The following is a 22,621-nucleotide window of genomic DNA, read 5'->3' as shown; positions in this document are numbered from 1 at the left end:
CACCAGCACCCCCAGGAGCCCACCCCCAGGGAGGGATGTGAGCTGTGACCTCCAGGAAAAGCCGCTGTCCCCAGAGCTGTGAGCAGAGCTGTGCCAGGTGTGGGTGCTGGGCAGGTGAGGATCTGTCCCAGGGGCTGGGGCACGCAGGGACCCACAGCCCAGCTGGGGAAGGGCTGCCCGGCACATCTGTCAGCTCATTGTCTGGGGCCAGCACAGAACAAAGAGCACAACAACAGAAAAAATGCAAAATGCATTTAAAAATACTCTTTCATTTCCCTTTTCGCCAGAAGCAGAAGTGCTTAAATAACAGAGGACAAAAGCAGCTCTTGCAGGACTTCCAAGAGTTGGGAAAAATAAAAAGCCCTGTGAGAAGGATTGGGTTTAGGAGATTTTTTCCCCCTCGTCCTGCCCAGCCTGGGGAGCCCCCAGAGCAGGCAGAGCTGCTCCCCCTAAAGCTGACAGCAGCATTGCTCCTGGCTGCGGCATTCCCAGTCCATCAGGTCCCTGGGATACGTGTCCCCTGGCCAGTTTAAAAGCAAGCTTTCAGAAAGATATGAGGCAATTCTTTTCTCCCCATCAGTACTTTTCTTTGCAAATTGCTTGGCTAAAAGGCTCAATGGAATATGGAAATCAAAGGGGTAAAGATTAAAATCTTTAAAAAATAATAAAATAAAATAAGGAAAGCACTGCAAAAACCATTTCTATATTTAAGGAATGTTTGTAGCTGGGGAAGCAGCCAGTCTGTAAATGAATGTCCTGTCACTTCTGATACACTCTTACAGCACAGGGGTTACTGTGGTGCTATTCCATACAGGGGGATCAAATTTTATTTTCCTCTCTAAACACAAATTAGTGTGACTCAGGATGGAGACGAGCTGCATGCATGTAAGGGCAGCCAAGCTTGCAGTGGTTCAGGGTAGAGGCTGTCCCACGTGCAGTGAAGTGCTTTTGCACTGAGTACAGTGAATATTTGGTGCTTTACCACGGCTTTAGGGCTGTCAGTGGCATTCTGTGGGAATCCAAGTGGTCTTGGCTTAAAGCAGCAGAAAGTTTGCTGAGCTGGTGTGGGCATTAACGAGTTCTGTGACTCTCTGATGCTCTCCACCAGTCAGGCTGGCTGCACTCAGGCCTGGTAAAAAGCAGATATTGCACCTGTGCTAAATATTTCATTCCTCAGGTTGGTTAATTTCTACATAAACATTTCATTTTAATATGTATGTAAGCTCTTTCCTGGCGAGAGGAGCGTTCAGTGATGAGTTAAAATGAAATCCTGTTGCTTTTGGTTAGGACTGGGAAGGTGCTTGAAATTAAGTCCATTTTGAGAGCTTTGCTGCTTAATGCCTTTGATTTGTCTCTCTATTTTTTTTTTAATAAGTTCTATGATTTTAAAAACCCCACAGTGAGGTTAATGCTGTGATATTCTTCTAGATGGGCAGCAGATCTGGGAAATGGAGGCAACGGTGGACAAAGATAAGAGCCAGCCTGTAAGTATGCAAACACTGGGTGTCCTCTCCTGCAGCTGCTGTGCAGCAAGTTGTGTTCAAGGGGGAGCTTCCAAAGAGCACCTGAGAAGCAGAAAGAGCAGAATTGCCAAAGAATAATTGAGCTATCCTGACAAAAAGAGGGAATTCTGCAGTGCCCGCTCCTTTATCGAGCACTGTGGGATTAGCAGTGCTTCTGCATTTGTCACCATCTCGTGTGTTTTATTTGTAGCTGAGATTTCTCCCTCCAAGTTCAGGACAGCACCAAGTGCAGGAGGGATACAGAAACCACAGTCCACAGAAGCCAACTCACCAGTACCAAAAATCTTCTGGTCTTTCACCATCTGCCCCTTTTTTCTCAAGCCCTTCTCTATAGGGATGAACAGGGAGATTCCTCTTGTTGTGCCTGGAGGTGTAGCAAGGGGAGCTGCACACAAAAACCCCTGCTCAGCCTCAGCTGCTGACCCCTCGTTGTCCCTGTGTTATTTCAGAGCATGCTTTTTGTGGAAATACCCGAGTACAGGAACAAGCACATCCGCACAGCCGTGAAGGTGAACTTCTATGTCATCAATGGCAAGAGAAAAAGGAGCCAACCCCAGCATTTCACCTACCACCCAGGTAATTCTCAGGGACAGAGCCACTTGTTGCCCAGTTTCATGAGCAGGATTTGATTTTCTGCTCTGTTGTTTTCTTGCCGTTCTTTGAGGCTCTAAATGTCGCTAATTTAATTCAGCTACTCGCTTTAAAAATGCCTGTGCTTTATGACCAGGAATGTCCATCAGTTTGAGGTGTCAGTTATCTGTTTGTTCTCTTGGCAATGGGCTGATGCTGCCCCGTTCTCTTGGTGGAAGTTTGCCAAGAGCCTCAGTGGGAACAGGCTCAGTCTGGGACATGATGTGACCCTCTGAAAACCATGAGTGTCGCCTTCTCTGACGTGTCCAGCAGTAAGAAAACATCAGATCTGGGAAAGGGCTCGGGATGGAGGAAGGCAAGCAATGTATATTCTTCAGAATGAGGCTAGTTGAGAAAAATATGAATGCTTTTCTGATGTTCTTCCTCTGGGGGATTGGTGAGCCATGTCACAATAAATGCAACAGGATTACTAATGAGATTCCCAGAATTTCTCAGCTTTGGCTGGGAGAAAAATATTGTGAGAAAATCAGAGTATTGTGTTTGTGGAAACCAGAAAGCATAAAATAACAGCACCAGATTTTATGCAAGCTTCAAATGATGTCTTAATTTGACTTGTCTCTAAGGAGAGGCAAACATTCGTTCAGAGTCTTGTTTTGTTCTCCTGCAGCCTGACAACTTCTGGTCCTCTCCCTGAATTTATGAACTCTATAGGGTATCACCAATGTGAGGGGTTTATTGTTGCTAAATTGTGCTGCTCTAGAACAGTATTGAGAAGCACATTTCTATCTCAATGCAATCCCTAAGACAGAGCACTTAGGAGCAGGGATCTCTACTTCCAAACAGGGATTTTGCATGACCACTGTGTGGTTTCCATTGTATGGTGTTTCTGTAGTGAGTTTGGGGAAGATTTGACCAATAAAAGTCATTGGAAATGTAGAGGACCATCATTTACCCCAGCAGGCTTCACACAACTCTTGGTAAATCGTGATCTTTTAAATGATGGTGTCAAGACAGGTTTTCAGCCCTCAGCACTGAGGAAACCTTGTGCAGCAGAGACAAAAGCTCTAAAGTAGTTCAGCTCTGCCTTTGGTCACTTGTTAAATGTTTGACAGAAAGATGGGGAGTTGTTTATGTCCTGGGATTTCTATTGATCCAGTCTCCTTTGAGATGGAAGTACTGCATGAAACACCTATCTATGGCTTCTTATTTTGTCTGTGTTCCACAATGGCCCTTAAATGAATTAAAACAGGAGCTGAAGTGTTGAATTTTTCAATTTTAGCAATTTGTGGTTCGTTAGTATGTTTAAGATTTTTCAAGAACCTCTTAAGCACAGAGTGCTCTAAAGAATCTTTCCCGTGGTTGCCTGTGGGTGGTTTATTAGACTCAGTGCTTGTGACATATGAATTTACACACGCAAATCTTGTAAAAGGCTTAAATCTCTTATTGCTTCAAGGAAAACCTCTCTGTTTGTGCTCAGCTGGTTACGAATAACGTCCTTTGCATGCTTTATTCTAGTACCATCAATCAAAACAGAGCCCATTGATGACTATGATCCAGCCCTAATCTGCAATCCAGTGCACAGTGCTCTGGGGACAGTAACACAGCCTTACTATTCACAGCACACAATGGCCACCGAGTCCCCTTCCTGCCTCGTGGCCACCATGGCTCCTTGCCAGCAGCTGCGCTCAGGCCTCTCCTCTCCCGACTCGCGGTACCACCAGCAGAACCCAGCTGTGATTTACCAAAGGAGCAAGAGCCTGAGCCCCAGCCAGCTGGGCTACCAGCAGCCCAACATGATGGCCACGCCGGTTGCCATCGCAGATGCCCACAGGTCCGTGCTGGTGCACGCCGGCTCTCCGGCCCAGGCGCCGGCCGTGCTGCACCCCTCCCCGGGCCACCAGCAGTCCTCTCCCGTCATCCACTACTCTCCAACCAACCAGCAGCTGAGGTGTGGGAGCCACCAGGAGTTCCAGCACATCATGTGCTGTGAGAATTTCACGCCCAACGTGTCGAGACCCAGCCAGCCCCAGGCCGGCCAGGCGCAGAGGCTCAGCCCCAGCTCGTACCCCACGGTGATCCAGCAGCAGGCGGCCCCGGGCCAGCGGGCAGCCAAGAATGGGCCACCAGGGAGCGAGCAGAAGGACGTGCTGCCAGCAGGAGTGACCATCAAGCAGGAGCAGAACCTGGACCAGGCGTACCTGGACGACGGTAAGTGCTGCGCCCCTCTCACGGCCTGCTCTGTTGGAGGGAGGGGGCAAGGGTTGAGTTCTCAGTCGTTCTGTTCCTCGGCGTGGGCCCCTCTGATGGAGGTGACATTTGCTGTGCGTTCAGGCTGGATTTGGATCTCTAATTAGGTGTTTTTGATGCCTTGGGAGGGCTGAGCTGGAACAGAGACTGGACAGAGCCAGAGAACAATGCAGATATTTATTGAAAGGCCTTTAGGGTACAGCTTGGACAGGACAAGAGCCTGGTCGGGGCTGCATCCAAGGTGGACTAAGAATGGTCCCAAAAATGGCTGACCAGTCACGAGGTCTCACGCTTTTATCAGTTGTGGTCCATTTGCATTTTGGGGTTTAATTGTCCGGTTCCAGCTCCAGGCTGTGAGCTCCCATCCTCGTTCCTCCCTCCAGCCACCCTTGTCTGTGCTTTGGGCTGAAAGTTGTCCTTGGTGTGCAGCAGGAGCAGGATTTGTTTTGTGTCGCTGCTGTGTGCAGAGAGCTGAGTGACGCTGAGTGTGAGCTCAGAGCTGCACCTGGGCAGCGCAGAACATGGAATACACGGAAGATAAAGCTTAAGGCGGCAGTAGATGCAAGAGCACTTTGGCCACTCACCCACGGGACCTCTCTGCTCTCTCCATGCCACGGGCTCAGCTGCCAGGTTGAGCTGGTCCCATTTTGTTTCCCTTTGCCAAAATTTCCATTGCCAGTTTGGAAAATGGCGGATCTGAAACGAAACACATGTCTTAATTATTTTATTATATTTTTTTCATATCAGGGCAAAGTCCACTTCATGAAATGCCCTTGTACATTTTGTACCAAAAAAAAAAAAAGCCCATTGAGCAATCTATCAAGGCCTGCAATGAAAGGGGCAGTGCTGCAGGCAAAACCATTGCAGATGTTCTAGATGAACAGTGGGACATTGATAAGTAAAACAATGCTGTTCCTTTGTTGTGAGCCAGCTGATTTAGCCTTTAGGAATGAACAGAAGTTAGAGTAAAGCTTTCTTTGAACATATCCTGCTTGTTCTTAGGTAGGCAGCTATTGGCAATCTGGTTGATCGGCTCTTTTATTAAAGCATGTGTCTGGCAGAGGAAATCAATGCATAATTAATAGTGCAGCTGGACACTGCAATCACAGAGAGCAGCAGCAAACCCAACATTGATTTTAGCGGGAGCAGAGTTGATGCTGCTGGAGATACTGCTGTAAATACGGGATGTCCTTGTGCAGGAGGCACAGACCTGATTGTCACCTATGGAAACTCTGCTCTCCTCTCAGCGCAGGCAGTTGCAGGCTCGATCTCCTGGGTGTGCACCAGGATGTGCTCGCAGCACCCATTGGATTGGGATTTTTACTGCCCTTACCTGCAGCTGTGAAATTGTGAAAGCTTTGCTTTCTCCAGCTCGGGTCCCGAGTGCTCTGATGGTGTGCAGCCTTCACCGCTGGCTTTGTGGGCAGAGTCTGGATGGTTTCCTCTGCTGGCTGTGTTGGCAGAGTGGTTGATGCAGCTTTGGTGCCATTGCAGTAAAACCTGGAGAGTTTTTACTGGTTCCCTTCTCTGAGCAGGAAATTTAGGAGTCCTAAAGTTAACTTGGGAGATTCACTTTCCTTTCAGGGAATTGGGCGCGATAACAAAGTGAGAGAATCTTTCTGACAGGAGAACTAAACACTTATTTAGGGTAATTTTAATATGAGAAGCTGAGAGGTTCTTCCACATTTCTAAAAATACTTGGTACACACCTTGTAAAAGCAAGAGAAAAGAAAGAATCTTGACGTAAAAGTTAACTTCAAGCCATAGTCCACTTAAAAGAACTCCCAAGATGGACTGCAAAGTTAATTTTCCTGAGTTTTGAATCAGGCCAGTGAGACCCAACTGCAGCACAGCTCACCAAGAGTGCACTCAACCTCCCTGATAAGAAGTAATTAGAACAGCAGCAATTAATAAAGAAATCCCAGGCTTCTCCTTGGCTGAGTGGATCACCTTGAATTGATTTCAGCCAGAGATTATTTTATCAATCGTGCCACCCAAAGCAGGCCAGGCAGGATGGGGCAGATGCAGTCTCTTTACTGACCTCAGTGAGTTTGCATCAGCTGCAAGTGTGACTTGGAGAATTGTGATTTACTTTAGGGCTTTGCAAAGCATTTCATTCTGAAATGTTCAGGACTTGAATTGAAAAGCCACATTGTTTGCTGCTGGGCAAAAGTGACTCAGAACATAACAAAAGCCATGTTTTTCCTGACTAGAAAGTTTGGGTTTGTGCTCTACAGTATTAAAAGAAAGCAAACCCAAAGGATTATGGAGGCTTTGCCCTTAAATCCCTTTTATCCAGGAAGCTCTTGTGAGATGAAGTGAGCTGTGAGGCCTTGCTGTGATTTTCACGGACAGACACGGAGCTGGAGCTTCCCCAGGCGGGCTTGGCCCGAGCCAAGTGCTGCTGCTGCTGCCCAGGCTCTTGGGCAATCGCTGCTGGTGTCTCTCACTTCCCTCTGCTCTTCCTCCCTTCCCCCATCTTCCTCCTCCCTCTGCCTTGTTCTCCTTTCTCCAGGGTTCTGCTGACGGTCCAGCTTTCGTCCCTTTGCTCCTGTGGCCTCCTCTCCTCAGCTCTTGCCCCTGCCTTCGTGGTTAACACTCAGCCTTGGTGTTCTGGGCTTTGTTTCTATTCTGAGCCCTGCCACAAACTCCTGGAGTGACCGGGACAGGGCCCAGGCTGGCAGTTCCTGGAGCTGGTGCCTCTCAGAGTGGGCACACTGGGCTGTCCTGGGAGCGCCCAGAGCACAGCATCCCACAGCTGACACCTTGGTTAGCTCTCTCCACCCCTCTCAGCTTCCTGATGGCACTGCTGGCAGGACCCCTGGCTATTTTCCTCTCTTCCCTGCTATAAAAATATTATTTGTCCTTCCTGAGACCCTGGCTAGGTTTTGCTGAGAGCCTTCACCGCTGCACAGGGCACAAAACACTGGGAACTCAGCACACTAAATCTGCCCCCCCCGCACCTTGGAAAGACAGGAGCTGTTCCCCTGTGCATTCCAGGAGGATTCCAGGCCTGTGGGCTCTCCAGGCTGGGTGCAGCCAAAGCAGCCTGCAGCCCAGGGCAGGTGATGGCAGGGATTTACCATCTTCTCAGACGGGTTTTGCCGTGTGCCAGGAGCGCTTTGTGCCCAGCTGGTGCCCTCCCCAGCCCCTGGTGATAATTTCAGCAGGTCTGGAGCTGGTTTCTGACCCTGCTGCAGATGTACAGACCTGCCTCTTGCTTTCCTGGAGGGGACGTTGGCTCCTCTTCTCCTCTTCTGCTGCAGCCTCAGAGAGGAGGTGCCCAGGCCAGCCTGCCGTGCCCTCCTGCAGCCTCCCAGCCCTTCCCAACCAGCCAGGATTACAAAACATGCTTACAGGAAGGAAGGCTCCGCTCCCCACTCACACAGGGTGCATTTGGATCAGGGACTGATGCAAATTCAACGTTGCCACACGACTGCCTTAGTACACAGACTTCTCTGTAAAATAGATGTATCTGTGATTTTTTGGTAACAAATACTGTGAAGAATCCCCAGAGGAAGGGACTGTCCATGAAAAATTGACAGGGAAACCTTTGTTACACACCTCTGCCTCAGGGATTCATTGCTGGGATTACTTTGGGAGTGGCTCAGGGATTACCCCGAGTAATCCTTGAGGATGCATCAGGTGTCCAAGCAGTGATCAGCCTCGAGTGCAAGTGAAAGCCACGGGGTGACAGTTTCAGCCCATTTCAGCCGAGGGCTCATCTTAATATCATTAATAATCAAACCGCCCACGACGGTAAAAGTTACCCAAAGAACCACAGAAGTACCTTGACAAGTAGAATGTAGTTCCTCCAGCACCCTCAGAGCGCTGAGATTAACTCTTTAGAGCAGAAACCCAGTTCAAAAAGCAGTTCTCTGCAGCACTGGCTGCAATCCCCTGGTGGGGCAGGATCCAGAGGGGTCACGCAGGGCTGGGGGCACTGCCTGTGCTCCTCCTGCAGAGCCAGAGGGCTCCTGAGCAGCCCTGGGGCAGCAGCTCAGCTGAAGGGGCCAGTTCCCCCCCGGGACACAGACACGAGGCTCGGTTCCCTGCACAGGTCGTGGCTGCGTAGCTTGAGTGTTATCAGCTTGCCTGCCTTCGATTGAGATCTCTTCAGCTCTGCTGTCAGGCTGAACTTTGCAAAGAAAAATGGTTGTCATTATTGAAATAGCAACTGTTTAACCACATCTGAGGCTCCGAAGTGTCTGCTGGATCCAGCAGCTCTGAATTATTTTTGGTGCACAGTAATCTCTTTTGGGGAGGAGAAGAGCAAGGCAGATGATGTGTAGTGGTTTATCAGGCTGCTGATCTGCAGATGTTTTACAGTGAGCTCAGGTATTTCGCAGAAAGCTTCAGACACGTCAGGTATTTCTTTAGAAAGCCTGTGCAGGATGTGCAGCGTGGTCCTCGCACATCACCCAGCACCTCCCTGACAAGCTGTGTGTTCATTTGTGCGCTTCTGCTGCTCCAGCACCGCTCTGGGTGTGCCACATCCCTGCATCTCCTTCGTGTGTTCTTTCACTCAGCGAGAAAACGCTCAGTCTGTCCCCACGGTAGCATGAGATGAAATTCAAATCCCTTCTTTCTGAAGGAAAAGGAGCGAGCTTTCTTCCCTGGCCAGCTCTGTTCCCCTTGGGCAGGGAGGACCTGCAGGGCTCTGCTGGGACTCTCAGAGCCCAGAGCGCTGCTCCAGGACGGAGCTCCTTGCTGCTGGGGAGTCCTGGGGGCTGTGGCTCGGTGCTGGCACATCCTGAGCGTCCTGCCCCAGGGTGGAGGGGGTGACACTGAGCCCTGGCAGCTCCTGCTGCCCGGGGCGTCCATGGGGAAAGGCTCTGAGCACTGGAACTGCCCTGGCCGGGCAGGAGAGAAGCTGCCTTTCCCTCTGGACACTTAGGGAGTGTTGATGTCTTGAGCCCATGCACGGACAGCACAGAGGGTGCTGGATTTAGGGGCGTGTTTTAGGTGATTTGTAGCTGCTCTCATCCTGTGTCCGTGCACAGAGTCAATAGCAAGCCAGGGCAGAGGGGAAATGTTCTTGTTTCCTGGCGTTTTAGACGGGGCTGAATTTGAATCCTCCAAATGGGCTGGGGTTCAGTCTCGAGCAACAATTTGCATCTAAAAAAGCCATGCTCTGGTTTTAATTAGAACTACTTTTCATAGAAGGCGTGGTCACTTCTGCTCAGGCAGAGTTTGACTAAGAGTGAAGCCTGAAGTTCTCCAAAGCATTTTGCTCAAACGCTCTAGCAAATCTATGTATTCATCAGGCTCATTCCTGAAGCTCTGACTCACGTTATTACAGATCTTCTGTTCTCTGCTGGGACTTTGCAGCACTCCCTTGGTGCACTGCAGCTTTATTTTTGGATCACTGCTCTTGTGGGTTTGTGTTGTGTTAGGATCTCCATGCCCCTGCCCTATGTCTTGCTTTTCTAGAAGCAATATAAAAGGAGAACAAAAATGTGGTTCTGCTCCCAAAACCCTGAAGTCTGTTGGCAGGAAGTGGAAAGATCAAACTTTTAGGAGGAAGGTCTGGGTTGAGTCTGAGCTTGGACTTTCAGCAAAGTATTTAACTTCCCTGTACTTCAGTTTGCCATTATTAAAAAGTATCTTATCCTTCCCTCATGTACAATTAATTTGTGTTAGTAACACACACGTGGATTCTCAGAAAAAACCCTGCACTTGCATACCTGAATGAGAATTAAGTATTTGTATTATAGCAGGCTCCATCTGATCTTCTTCTTCACCTCTAGAAACAATTCACTATTAAGAAGTTCAGACAAATTTGAAGACTGCCCTTTCCCCCCGCAGCCTTTCTGCCTCAAAGCATGCAAACCAAAACAAAGCGAGAAAAAGAAAAACCCATACATCCCAAATCAGCAGTTAGAGGAAGGAAGAAAATGAATCGAGTGATTAAAACCATCGTTCCACTGGCACCTCTTTGTTCTGGAGCTCAGGAATCTTTAATTGGTGCAGTAAGTGCCCACAGGCGAGTTGTGTCACAAAGCGTTTCCTGTGGAGGAACACGCAGAGCCCATTAGGAGCCAGGGCTGCACCAGGGGCACGTGGGCACTGCTGCCTCCTCCCTGGGCAGGCTCCCACCAGGAGCTGCTGCCCCAAGTCCAGAAACCCCAGTTCCAGGGGTTTGAGGTGGGAGGCACGTCCCCCTTTGCAGGCTGGCTGTTATCAGCCGAAAGCGCTCTGTTTTCGGGAGGCAGCAGGCAATTTTCAATGGTAGTTTTGAAATACTGGCAAAGAGTTAGTTGAAAAAAAAAAAAAAAATAAAGAACTTGTTCGTGCAGTTGGGAATTGAAAGCTTCTAAACCACAATAAAGTCCTTTCCCAGACTTGCTGTCCATTTACTCCAAGCTCATGGCATTCCTTAGACAGTCTGAATCACAGGCAGCAGACAGCTCTTACAAAGGAGACCATAGACACCCATCTGTTGGGAGGCATCTGCCAAAATAGACCCTACATTTACTTCTGCTCCTTCAATCCACTTTCAATTTAAAGGGATAATAACAATAACATTTTTCACTCCAGTGCGGAGAAATGGTGATGAATTGAAATTATTCCACTGCAGAAAGAGGCAGACAGGCTTGTCCCCAGCTCTCACAGATGGGTGAAGCGGGATCAAAGCTTTTGAGGGACTTGGCTCCAGCTGAGGCAAAAAGTCAGTGGTAAAACTGTGTAAAACTGTGACTTTCCTGGGGAATCCCAGACTTCCAGGTCCCCCCAGGTGTGTTGGAGCTGGTGCAGCACCGGCTGTGCTGTAGGTGGTTAAAACATGCTGCTCTAAAGGAGGGACTGGCAGAGCTCCTGTCTCCTTTCTCTGCCTTCCCACAGGCTCTGTTCTTGCTCTGTCTGTCCAAGAATTGCAGGTGCTTTCCAGCAGTGAGCATTGATGGCTGGCAGGTCACTGACACTGGTTCTGCCAGAAACATCCTCATTTCTTGGGGACAGCAAAGCTGTTGTGTGAGCAAGGGCAGGGTGTGAGGAAAAGGGATCTTCCTACGAGCTGGGAGTGACACTGGGTGCTTCACACAGAAATTCCTGCAGTGCAGTCAAAATCATAACAGTTTTGACAACAGTTTTTAAAAACTGGGACTTTGGTGACGAGAGATGTGCAGGCAGAAAATGGTTTATAACAAAACGGTGCAAAGCAGGAAAGGGCATTAACTCATTCTGGTGCTAAATTCTCCATTTTGCGTTGAAGCAGAGAAGTGCTCTCTGGAAACCTCGAGCAGGGCTTGTTTTACACTCCAGCAGCTCACCACAGGGCTGTGCTGGTTAAGGTGGTTGGGGTTTTTGTTGTTTTTTTTTATTATTATTATTATTTTATTTTGCTAACACAGCTCTTACGGTAAAAACCCTTGTAGAGACACAGCTCTGCTGGTGTAAAAGCCTGGAATCAGCAGAGCTCGGGCCAGGTCAGGGAACCAGCAGCAGCAGAAGGGATTTGTGCTGGGGTGACTGTGCACGGGCAGGGGGTTTGTTCCTGCTCAGCTGGAGTAGCTGATAGAATAAATATGAACATAAGGGGAAATAGAAGGGGTTTTCATGTGGCAGTAACTGCACGAGCTCAGCCTGCTTGCTTGGTCTGTTGGCCACCTCAAAATGAAAGCCAGGAATTCCCAGCTAAGGTGATGCACTGAGCTGGATTCGTTTTTAGGACCAGGCTTTGCTGAGGGGTGTTGCACCTGCAGCAAGGTGTGTGCTTGCCCTCACAAACAGCGAGGGCGATAAAACCATTTTAGCTCCTCTTCAAATTGAGCATGGTGTAATTGAATATTAATCAGTGACCGAGCTCCATCCACACGGCACCTCGAGGCTTTTGCTGATTCTTGGCAATTTCACTGCAGTTCTTGGAGTATTAGTGGCAATTTAAGAGTCCCTGTGCAGGTGACTCCTCTTACTGATCTTTTCAGGTCTGATCCAAGAAAAAAAAAAAAGCAGAATGCTGAAAATAGAAACCTGGATGTTTTTGGGCTTTCGAAATTCAGACAGACAAAAATGATGCAACTTTGGGGGCGGGAGGTTGATTGCATGATTTAAAAACCAGTCTCATGATTGCTGGAGGCCTGACTCACGGACCCCGAACGCCTGGGTTTGGCATTGCTGCTCCTCACAGTTTCATTTGGTACAGGTCGGGTTAACGTTAGGAATGTGCAGAGGTGGGGAAAAGGTCTTTTCTCCCCTTAAACTCGATGTAATAATTGGGAGGATTCAGCTCCTCTTGCCATGGCTCTTGAAAAGGCAGCTCGAGTCCTTTTGGAGCTGCACTCCGAAATGTTGGGAGCAGCTGCACCGAGCCTTGCTGCTCGGAAAAGTTTGGAAAACATCTGCACATTTTTTTAACTGTTGTGAAATAAAATGCCTGGCAAGAAGAACCATCTTAAAGATCTACAATCTTTTTATGGTGCAAACTGAAAGGCAGTTATAAAGTTTTCTACTGCAGAAAAATGCCTGGATTCTCAGCATTACTGCCACAAACAGAGGTTTCTCTGCTCAGGTCACGTCCTGCCAAGGAGCAGGGGTAGTTGGTGGGGGACTTTTTGTCTGTATAGACCTCCTGTCTCACAAGAATGAGGACCTAGAATTGATTAGCTTAAAATCCTTTTTTTTTCCCCCCACCTGTTTTTCGTAACTTGTTTATAAATAATAATGTAATTATTTATTTGTAATTAACTATACATACAGAAATATAACAGTAATTTATATTCAGTATTTATTGATAAACCCTGGCAATTTTTAAATTAAGAAAATGAGGATGAATCATCTGAATTTCCCATCTGAGCTAGTTTTCATATGAGAACTCAGAGCAGTGAGGGCTGCTGTTCTGCCCAGCAGAAGCTGGTATGGCCTTACACCCATTTTATTTATGGCCCCAACCATTTTATTGCTGTTTCCTCACCAGTTCCAAGAGACTTCTGCGCTCACATTTGGATGCAGTGAGTGCTTAGAGGCGTTTTTAAAGCAAATGTACAAGGCAATCCTGCAGTGGCTGTGAGCGGTGCTGGATGAGCTAATAGGTCACTGCAGCCTCTCTGGTGTGAAAAGCAAGCAGCACTCCCGGAGCTGTGCCAGTGGGAGGGTCAGGGCTGGGGGAAGAGCGACTTGGAGACCATAAAACTCCCTTCAGCACGTTAGCTCCTAGTCTGGATTTCCAGGCAGGTGCTGGCCTCCACACTCTCACTCCGCAATGCAACTTTGTCTGCGTTTACCAAGAAGAAACCTAAAATGTACAAACAATGCAGTTGTGTCTGAATCATCACTCCCAGTTCCCTCGCTTCAATTTTGCAAGCGCAGGAATCTGGGCGTGCATCCAGCTGGGAATTTCACAGATGGCTCCTCGCTCTGAGAGGGGTCTGCACAGACACCTGAAATCCAGGTATTCCCAATTTTGCCAGGATTCATATCCTCCCCTTTGTGTGCACATCTCCGAGGGACGCTGCAGTCTGTCTGGAATTAAAACGCTGATACCTATAAATTTGCATGATTAATGGTCTGCAAATGACTGAAAGCTTGGTCTGGAGCTGGATTTAGCCAACGTTTGGTATAAAAGAGTTAAATCTTCAGCTACTGTTAACTGGAGTCAAAGCCCTGCGGATCAAAGGGCTTCACCACAGCAGCTCTTACTGACCCAGTGGCAAACAAGGCTGGCACTCCCCATCTTCTCACAGGTTCTCCTAATCCACACAGTTCCCTTTTTAATCCAGCCGCGTCCTTTTGTGGATTTTTAATTTGGAAAATTTGCACTGCAAAATATAAACAAAACTCTGTCTTCAGCTGAGCAAACACTACTTCTTCAGAGTGAGATTGCCATCAAAGCTAGATGCAGTGAGAAAAGGATGGCTGACTTCTGCCTGTGGATGTTGGAGTGCTGGGCTTCCACCTGAGGGGAAGTTTTCCTACGTGGATAATTGTCAGGTGGAGAAATAAAGGTCAGGAGGGGCTGTCCCTTGCTCCTGGCCATGGGTGCTGGGTTGTGCACCAAACACTGTGCTCTGCACGACCACAGACCCTGCACAAGCCGTGGGGTGATGTCCCTGCAAACTGCCGGCAGCGGGGTCCTGCTGTCACTCACTGGTGACTTGCTCTGACCCTCTGCAAGGAGGGCAAAAGCAGCAGTAAATTGGAAAAGTGTGAGTTTGCAATGATTCCCTCTGATCAGCTCTGCCAGGGGAGTCTAGTCAAAGATTCCCAAATTGTGGTGTGGTTTGGTTTGGTTTGGTTTCTTAATGATGAATGACTTCATCAGCCGTGAATGAATCGAGTCAAATGTAGGACAAATAGTGAGACACATGAATGACTCCTGTGACATTTGCAGTGTCTCGATGGGTGCTGGTTTATTTAGGTGGTTTCTAAGCTTCTTTGGAAAGAGCGAGAATGACTCAAAGAAGGGGGAACCACTTCCTAGCTCTGGGGGTCAGTGGTGAAAGTATTGTGACAGTTAAACCTCCCTGGGCTCAGCCTCTGTCATTATGAGCAGCACAGCGTCAGTTCTTCGGTGAGGTCAGAGTTCCAGGAGATTCCACAGCCGCAGGGCCAGAGGCTTGGGTGATGGATCAGCCAGTGCTGGGCCTTCATCAGCCCCTTGTGGGCTCCCAGTTCTGCCCAGTTCTGCAGCAGGGCTGTTCTGCTGGAGGGTCCCTTCAGCAGGACCCTGTGCTGAGCATTGGGAAGTGCCCCAGTTCCAGTCACTGCAGATGAAGTCATTGTAATTCTGTACAAATTGATGTTTGCAAAGGCTGGAAATAGCCTGGACACACCAGGCATCGGGCAGATCCAGGCTTAAATGAGGATGAGGTAAATATGAGGGGAACTTTTAGCAGCTGCATTTTTTAATCGTAGTTTGGGTTGTGTATCTTTCTTCCTTAAAATTGCATTAGATTTCCTCTTACCTGATTTCTTCTGCACCCTTGTTCATTTGCTTTGAGTGAGGTGCTGTCTCCTTCCTTGGAAAAGAGCCCAAGTGTGCAGCACCTGAGGCTCCAGCAGGTAGCCCCTGATTTTCAGCCAGGTAGGCTGGGTTACATGAGGGCTCTTCTGAGGTCATCCTGCAGCTTCGTACCCTCAAATAACTTAGTGGTGTTGTAAGATATGCTCCCTTTTTTAAAAAAATGCCATTGATTTTTATACAAGGTTTTCTTCAGGACAGTTTTTATAGGCTGTTATTAAAACACAAAACGAGTGCTGTGTCTGTTTTAGAAATTAAATCTCTGGCCATTTGTTTTATACTTGGTTACACTTTATAGCTCTTCAAAATGAATGCAAATTTTAGATCAAGATTGTGACTTCAGAGAATCCCGGGCTGATCAGATAGCAGTCTTGGTTTGGATGCAGCACTGAATGCTCCTCCAGTCTGTCGTGCAGAAACACATCTCTGCTTTCAGGACCTGCTGCAGGGCACCAGTGTCTGTGCAGGGGCTGGAGGGAGCCTCTCCCCAGGGCCATGCAGCCCTCGGGGCCAGTACCCTGGCAGATAATCTCGCCCTTAATCCTCAATTCCTGCACTGAGGCTGCAGGAATCCCCTGCTTTCTAGTCTGTGTGAGTAGAACAAGCCATTCCTTTGCTCCTGAGCCAAGCACACGGCGCTGGCCGGGGCTCGTCGTGGGTGCAGTGCCCGAGCTCAGCCTGGCAGGACGGAGGGCTGGCAAAGGGCAGCCCCTCAGTGCCACAGGGCAGAGCCCCTCGGGGATCTCCTCACCGCCCCACGCCACACTCATGCTCCCTGGGCTGGGGACTCCCCGTCTGCAGCACGCCGGCAAAAACGCTTTGGCAGAGCAAAGAGCGAGGAGGTGAATTCTCCTGTCTCTCAGAAACAGCGTGGCCATCACGCCTGGACAGATCGAAGTTGTTATGATAGCAAAACAAGTTCTATGGAAACCATTGTGAGCCCCGAGCGAGCCTGCCCAGGAGAGTTGGGGAAAGCCGCTTTTGTTTGTTGTGCTTGGCATCGCTCTGCTCTGGATGAAGATGCTTTAATTTTGTGGGGAGACCCAAGAGAGCATTCCTCTTTTTCCATACCAGAGAGCCTTCCAAGCTGGCATAAGCGTCCCCTCTTTCCAGCTGCTCCTTTCCAAACACACTGTGCCTCCTAAAGATAGTCTTTACAGTGGCTGGGGCTGGTGGAAAACATGAAGCCTGCGTGGATTAGCACAGGAATTCATTTGGGCTGACGAATTGGGTTTCCCTCTATAAACAGCAGTAGTGTTTTCATCCTCTGGACAGCACAGCCAGCTTCACGTCCCGCTGCTCCTCGCCCGGCCCTCTGCCTGTGTCCAGCCCAGCTGAGAGCAGAGCAAGGCCTCTTGTCCGGGATGGAAAACAGCACGTGTCCAAGGAGGTGTTTGCAGCTATCTCCCCTCTCAGACAGGTTTTTTCCAACCCTCAGAAGAGGTGGCGGGGTTATTTTGTTGGTGGTTTGTTTTGGTTTTTTTTTTTTTTTTCCTCTCTGGTTTATTTTTCTTTCCAGGTAAAAGGGAAATTAAAGTAGCCCCTTCTCCCTGCCTTAGTGACCTTCCAAGCAGCCCACACCATGTATTTTATTTGCTACTTTCTTTAAGTACAATGTGCTTAGAGCATCTGCAGGAGTTGGGGATTCTCTAGAGAGGATTTTGCCTCCCTCCTTCCCCCCAGAGCCCTGCACAGCATCACTGCCTCCAGGGCCATCCTGCCCCTGCCAGGGAAGGACCCCGGCTCTGCACTGCTCCAAATGCTCTTTCCTGTCACTTAGACTTTCTTTTATAGCTTATTTGGTGAATATAATGATGGGGGGTTATTAATCACCCCACATCATTCCGTGGTTGCTGAGCAGGGGAAAGGTGTGACGGCAAATTTCATGACCAGGCTGCATTTAGTGGTGGTTTGTGTTTACCTGACTGTTCAGTGGTGGATGATTTTATCCATGTGCCTGGGTAACTGAGCATGGAATTGGAGTTGTCGTGGATAAAAATGAGGGATTTGGTATTCAGCTGTCAAATGGAAGAATTGTTCAGGTAGTAAAGCTCCGGCCCTTAACTCTACCTAATCATGTTTTCACATGTATAACCCACACCCCGTTAAAAATTTGTTCCTTGGAAATGTCTCAGCAAGCTCCCACCTCCTCACAGCACTGCAGTCTTCCCTGCCCTTTCAAGGCACTCTGATCCCTGTCCCCTTTCTACATCACAGATAGCATCGATTTTTCTCATCACAAGACGCAGTTTTAAAAACCCGACGGCGAAAAAGCAGAAAACCAGAAAGTGGGTAGCGATGCCGAAATGGTTTGCAGTTTCATTGATGAGTACATCTCTGTGCAGGCTCCACACTCCCCTGGGGTGATTGCAGGGAGTTTAGCCCCGTTCCCATCAGAGTGAGCAGGGAGCTGCCCAAGGGGGGCCCCAGGGTGCTCTCAGGACAGGCTCCCATGTCTGGGTCCCCCAAGCAAACTCGCTGCCTGCCGGGGGTTTGCAGCTGGAGCATCAGCCACACGAGGCAAACAAAACCCAGCAGGTTTCCAAAAGGCTAACAGCTGGATACAGATGACATTCTTGAACTAAGAAAAGCCCAAAGCAGTGGGTGTCTGGTCCTTTCCCATGCTGGGCACCTCACAGCACTGGGGGAAAATGAAAACAACTGGGCTGTTTCTGGGCACCTAGAAATGAGAAGGGGGAGTCCCCACCAGGGACGGTCACCCTCCTGAGCCACAGGAATTGCCTCTCCTTGTGGCCAGAAGGCTGCAGCCCTGTCTGTCCTGAGGGTCATCCCACCCTCAGCCGGGGTCAGCAGTGACCAAACCCTCCGGAGACTCTGCTGGCTGTCTCCATGTCCGTGGTGATTTCCAGCCCAAAGATAAACACTGTGATTATTTTCAGTGTGGATTAGTCACGCTGAGGGGTTGCTTACAGCGCTGCTGAGGGGACCCCAGGGAAAGCCCCATGGTGTGACCCGAGTGTGACCCAGGCAGGGCAGAGCACACTCCCAGCTCACCACCAGGACGCTGGCTGCTGACTTGGCCGTGAGACTTAACCCAGCTCTGTTTCAGGGGGCTCTCCCAAGGCCTCTGGCTGCTGTCAGTTCAAAACAGGGGAAGTTTTCAGTTCTGTGATGCTCCCTCTGCCCTCTCCCAGTGCCCACTGTAGCATGAACTTGTTCTGAAGTTACCAAGGCTTAACCACCCACTCCAACTTGAGCAAATTTATCTTCTTGGCCAAAGAGCAGAAACACCCAGCCCCTGGGATAGTCTGGTTTCTCCCATCTCTTCCATGTTTAGGTCTCTTGATGTGGCGTTTTTGTTGTTCCTGGGATATTCCCTCCCCTTCACCAGGCCTGTTTTGCTGTCCCTGGGCTCGGCAGGGAGCTCAGTGTGGTTGGAAGCGTGGCTGGCGTGTGCTCCCTGCCAGGCAGCCCTGCAGTGCCAGGGACGCCCAGAGCTGGCAGGGACAGGCTCTGCAGGTGGACTGCAGCCCATGGCCAGGTGTCTGACCCCACTGATTGAGTTGAGAGTGAGCACCAGAGTCCCTTTAGGATCGTGGCCCTGCTGCAGGTACGCGGTGGCTCCGTGTGGTTCCACTGCACTGGGTGTGTGAGCCAGGGCATTTCACTCCTGTGGGCAGCACCCTCCTTCCAGCCCTGCTCTCAGACATTCTGAGCTGTACCCTCCTTCCAGCCCTGCTCTCAGCCCCTCCTGGGCTGTGCCCTCCTTCCAGCCCTGCTCTCAGACATTCTGAGCTGTGTCCTCCTTCCAGCCCTGCTCTCAGACATTCTGAGCTGTACCCTCCTTCCAGCCCTGCTCTCAGACCCTCCTGGGCTGTGCCCTCCTTCCAGCCCTGCTCTCAGCCCCTCCTGGGCTGTACCCTCCTTCCAGCCCTGCTCTCAGCCCCTCCTGGGCTGTACCCTCCTTCCAGCCCTGCTCACAGACCCTCCTGGGCTGTACCCTCCTTCCAGCCCTGCTCTCAGACCCTCCTGGGCTGTACCCTCCTTCCAGCCCTGCTCTCAGCCCCTCCTGGGCTCTGCCCTCCTTCCAGCCCTGCTCTCAGACCCTCCTGGGCTGTGCCCTCCTTCCAGCCCTGCTCACAGACCCTCCTGGGCAGCACTCTCCTTCCCGCCCTGCTCTCAGACCCTCCTGGGCTGTGCCCTCCTTCCAGCCCTGCTCACAGACATTCTGAGCTGTGCCCTCCTTCCAGCCCTGCTCTCAGACCCTCCTGGGCTGTACCCTTCACCCTTGCTGCTGCTGGGTGTTCCAGCCGTCCGTGGCTGGTTCCCCACCGCAGGACAAACAGTCTTCCCACTGAATCCACGTTCCCTGCCAGCTGCTGCTGGATGTGTGCTGTGCTCCGATGAGATCATGTCAAACGTAAGCAAGTTTTATCTTTATTTTAGGCAAGAGGGTGTTTTATCATGCTGTGGTTCCAAAGCCGCCGTTGTTGGGTTGGAATTCTCCCAGGAAGTGCAGCAGGGCATGGTTAAATGCAAAGTAATCGGTTCAATATGAGCCCCAGGCACAGAGCTCTGAGCTGGCCGTGCAGACTCGTGTTTGAAGGAGAACGTGGTTACACAGCTGCTGAGAACTTGGGAGAGATCAGGATGGGCTTGCCAGGTACCCCAGGTCCTGCAGTGCCCCTGGGACACTGCCCTGACACCAGGAGTTTCCTCCTGCCTGGGCTGCCTGGGGATGCACACAGCTCCCAGACCCCACAGCTGGAAAACTGCGGATGGCTCATCATTAAATCCCAGGCAGGATTCCCTGGGGCGGTCTCTTTGGGTGGTGGTTCCTACATCTTGATCTGGAACTGGGATATCTGAAATAATTGAGGGAGATCTGGAAATAATTGAGGGCTAATGTCTGAACAAATGTAGGTTATTGCTGTTGTGGTGAGGTTGGGAATTGCCCAACCTCAGTAGTATGCACTGCACTTCAGCTGAAGGTGGACCTCCACTGGACATGGAGGAGCTCCTTCCGTTTCTGGTAACTGAGAACCCTTCTTTTCTCTTTCCTCTCATCCTTTATTCTTTTCTTTCATCTTCTCTTCATATTGAGAGCACAAGTTTTCTTGTTCATGCCATTGATTCAGATTGAAAGTTTGAAGTCTTTGGATGATGCAGATAGCATTTTTCTTGTTCTCTCGAGCTGTTTACTGTCAGATGTTCCTGGCCTTCTTGAGGCAAGATGTAAAACCAGTTTCAGTATCTGCTCCCCGTGGTGTTTAGCGCTCCTTTTTCCAGTTATCCGTGTCTCTTACAATTAGGTCTGTCTCGTGGTCTCTGATTTATACAAATACCCCATAGTATCATATAGTATTTTTATTAGTACATTATTTTATGGTAGAAACCCCAGCACTCTGTTGTGGCAGATGCTGCTTTGACTCCGAAGTTAAAAAAAGCAGCTCCCCCCTCAAAGGAGTTCCAGTCGAAGTGCAGAATAAGAGCAAACAGCTGGATGTGGGCAGACACACAGTATCTTGTATGTGGCACCTCCTTGACATTATGAGATGTGAATTGTAGCACTCTGTCAGGAACCCGTTAAATATTTAACGGTCTGGATGCTTTCCAGCTGGCTTGGCAGCAGTAACTGCAGCCCCCAAGTGCTGGGCTCCTGCTGCCCACCTCTGCCCGTGGCCTTGGAGGCAGCTCCCCAAGGGGGGAAGGATCTTCCCCCAAATACTCATTTGTGGAAGGATGTGGAGGTATAATGGGAGAATGGTCTGCGTGTTGACATGATTTTGTGTGTTCCCCTGCTCAGTGTGGTGCCTGCTGCCCATAGTCCTCCTGAAGATGAAGCAGATGGGAACGAATGCCCTGTGCAGGCTGGCTGGGCTTTACAATGTTTGAAAAGCAGAGGAATTGCAGGCACAGGGAGATTTGCATGTCTGGGCCGGAGGGGAGCTGGGTTTGCTTGGCAGAATTGCTCACGGGCCAGCTGTGCGTGTTCCCTGTTAGGACAGGGACTTTCTGCTGTTTTCCCCTGAGAAGCAAGCTCAGAATTCAGGTCAGACACGTCAGGAGGGACGGCTGGTTTGTGGGGAGCCTGGGGCTCTGCAGGACTCCACAGCCCCTCAGAGGGGGCTGCAGAGTGAAGGCACAGCACAAGATAAAATGCCAGAGAATTAGAGCCAGTGAATAGTTTTGTGGATTAATAGACATAAGCACTAGAGCTCAAGGGAGGGAAATGGATTCCATTATTGACTGGTCATCCCCTGCAAAAACTGCCTAAAGGGGAGGCTAATATGGTTTGTTTTCCCTTAATTAAATATTTGTTAAATGGTTTGTTTCCCCTCAATTAAATATTTGTTCTGGTTGTTCCTTTTGTGACAGAAATAAAAAAGCAGCAGCATTGCCTATCTGGTACTTTCAGCTAATCCTGAACATGCTGTAACTGTTCTTCCGTCCTCCCCCCGATTATTTCCTGTAAAAAATCGCTTTCTCGCATCCATTCTCGTTTCTCTGTCTGTTTCTGAATCACTTTGCTGAATGACTCACCCTGAAGTGAATAGCTTCACTCCAGGAGAACGATGAACTGCACGGTGCCATGTGGACAACGGGAGTTGTTGCTCGTGTGCTTTCCCTGCAGTTGCTATTTCAGAGGTGTTGTGGTATCCAATACCAATTTCATCAGGTTTTAAACCATGAGGTGCTGCTGCAGGGAAAAGTCATCACCAGCCTCCTTTGGTTGTGCTGGTTTTGATCTAAAATCAATGGCACTGCTTACCCCAGCAGTTCTGGATCAAATCCATGGGGTCCAAAGCATGAGCAATAAACCAGACACGAGCACACTTCACCCTTTGCTGTGCTTTGCAGCAGCAGAGTCGAATCAAGGGTTAGCAGGGACAAAATGAGGACTCTTGCCTTGTGTTTCTTAAGCTTCAGTCCCATCAGCCTAATATTTCTGTATGGGTTTAGCCAAGAAATGCGGTTTATAAAATCAACTCCATCCCCTTCTGGTATAAGTTTTTGTGTATTTATTTATTATGTGCTCATTCTGCTTGGAATATTTTACTTGGTCTCGTTGCATGTAAACTAAAGCTAAATACAAACTTCATCTTTTCTCAGTAACTCACTGACTATCAGCTAGAGAGAGCCAACTCCATGACTCAAACACGTGTCCCTTCCCTCGCAGTTGCAGCCAAAACTCTCTGGCATCGGAGTGCTGCAGAATGGAAGTCATATCTAAATATATGTGAGCAGAAAGAAAGTCAGTTAAAAAAAGACTTTGTTATGGAAAGCTACTACAAACCAAATCCACGGTGGCCTGGAGTTCCTCATCACACCCAGGCTGATC

The 22,621-nt window shown here is 49.4% G+C and overlaps 1 protein-coding gene across 2 annotated transcripts in view; it reads left to right on the top strand.

The window, feature by feature from the left end:
* NFATC2 (nuclear factor of activated T cells 2) overlaps positions 1–22,621 on the top strand; it is a 77,518-nt gene that overhangs the window by 41,419 nt on the left and 13,478 nt on the right. Inside the window, exons 7-9 of one of the 2 annotated variants that reach the window (XM_040080158.2) lie at positions 1,429–1,484; positions 1,973–2,099; positions 3,630–4,322. In XM_040080158.2, the coding sequence (XP_039936092.1) occupies positions 1,429–1,484; positions 1,973–2,099; positions 3,630–4,322 (876 nt within the window). Of the gene's footprint in view, positions 1–1,428; positions 1,485–1,972; positions 2,100–3,629; positions 4,323–22,621 lie in introns of those variants that run through there. The other variant, XM_058422735.1, reaches the window with a different exon arrangement.

This window comes from Hirundo rustica, chromosome 16 (genome assembly GCF_015227805.2).
Source record: "Hirundo rustica isolate bHirRus1 chromosome 16, bHirRus1.pri.v3, whole genome shotgun sequence".
Lineage (NCBI taxonomy): Eukaryota > Metazoa > Chordata > Aves > Passeriformes > Hirundinidae > Hirundo > Hirundo rustica.
Note: the sequence above shows the minus strand (reverse complement) of the source record. Positions and strands in the feature narration are given on the sequence as shown.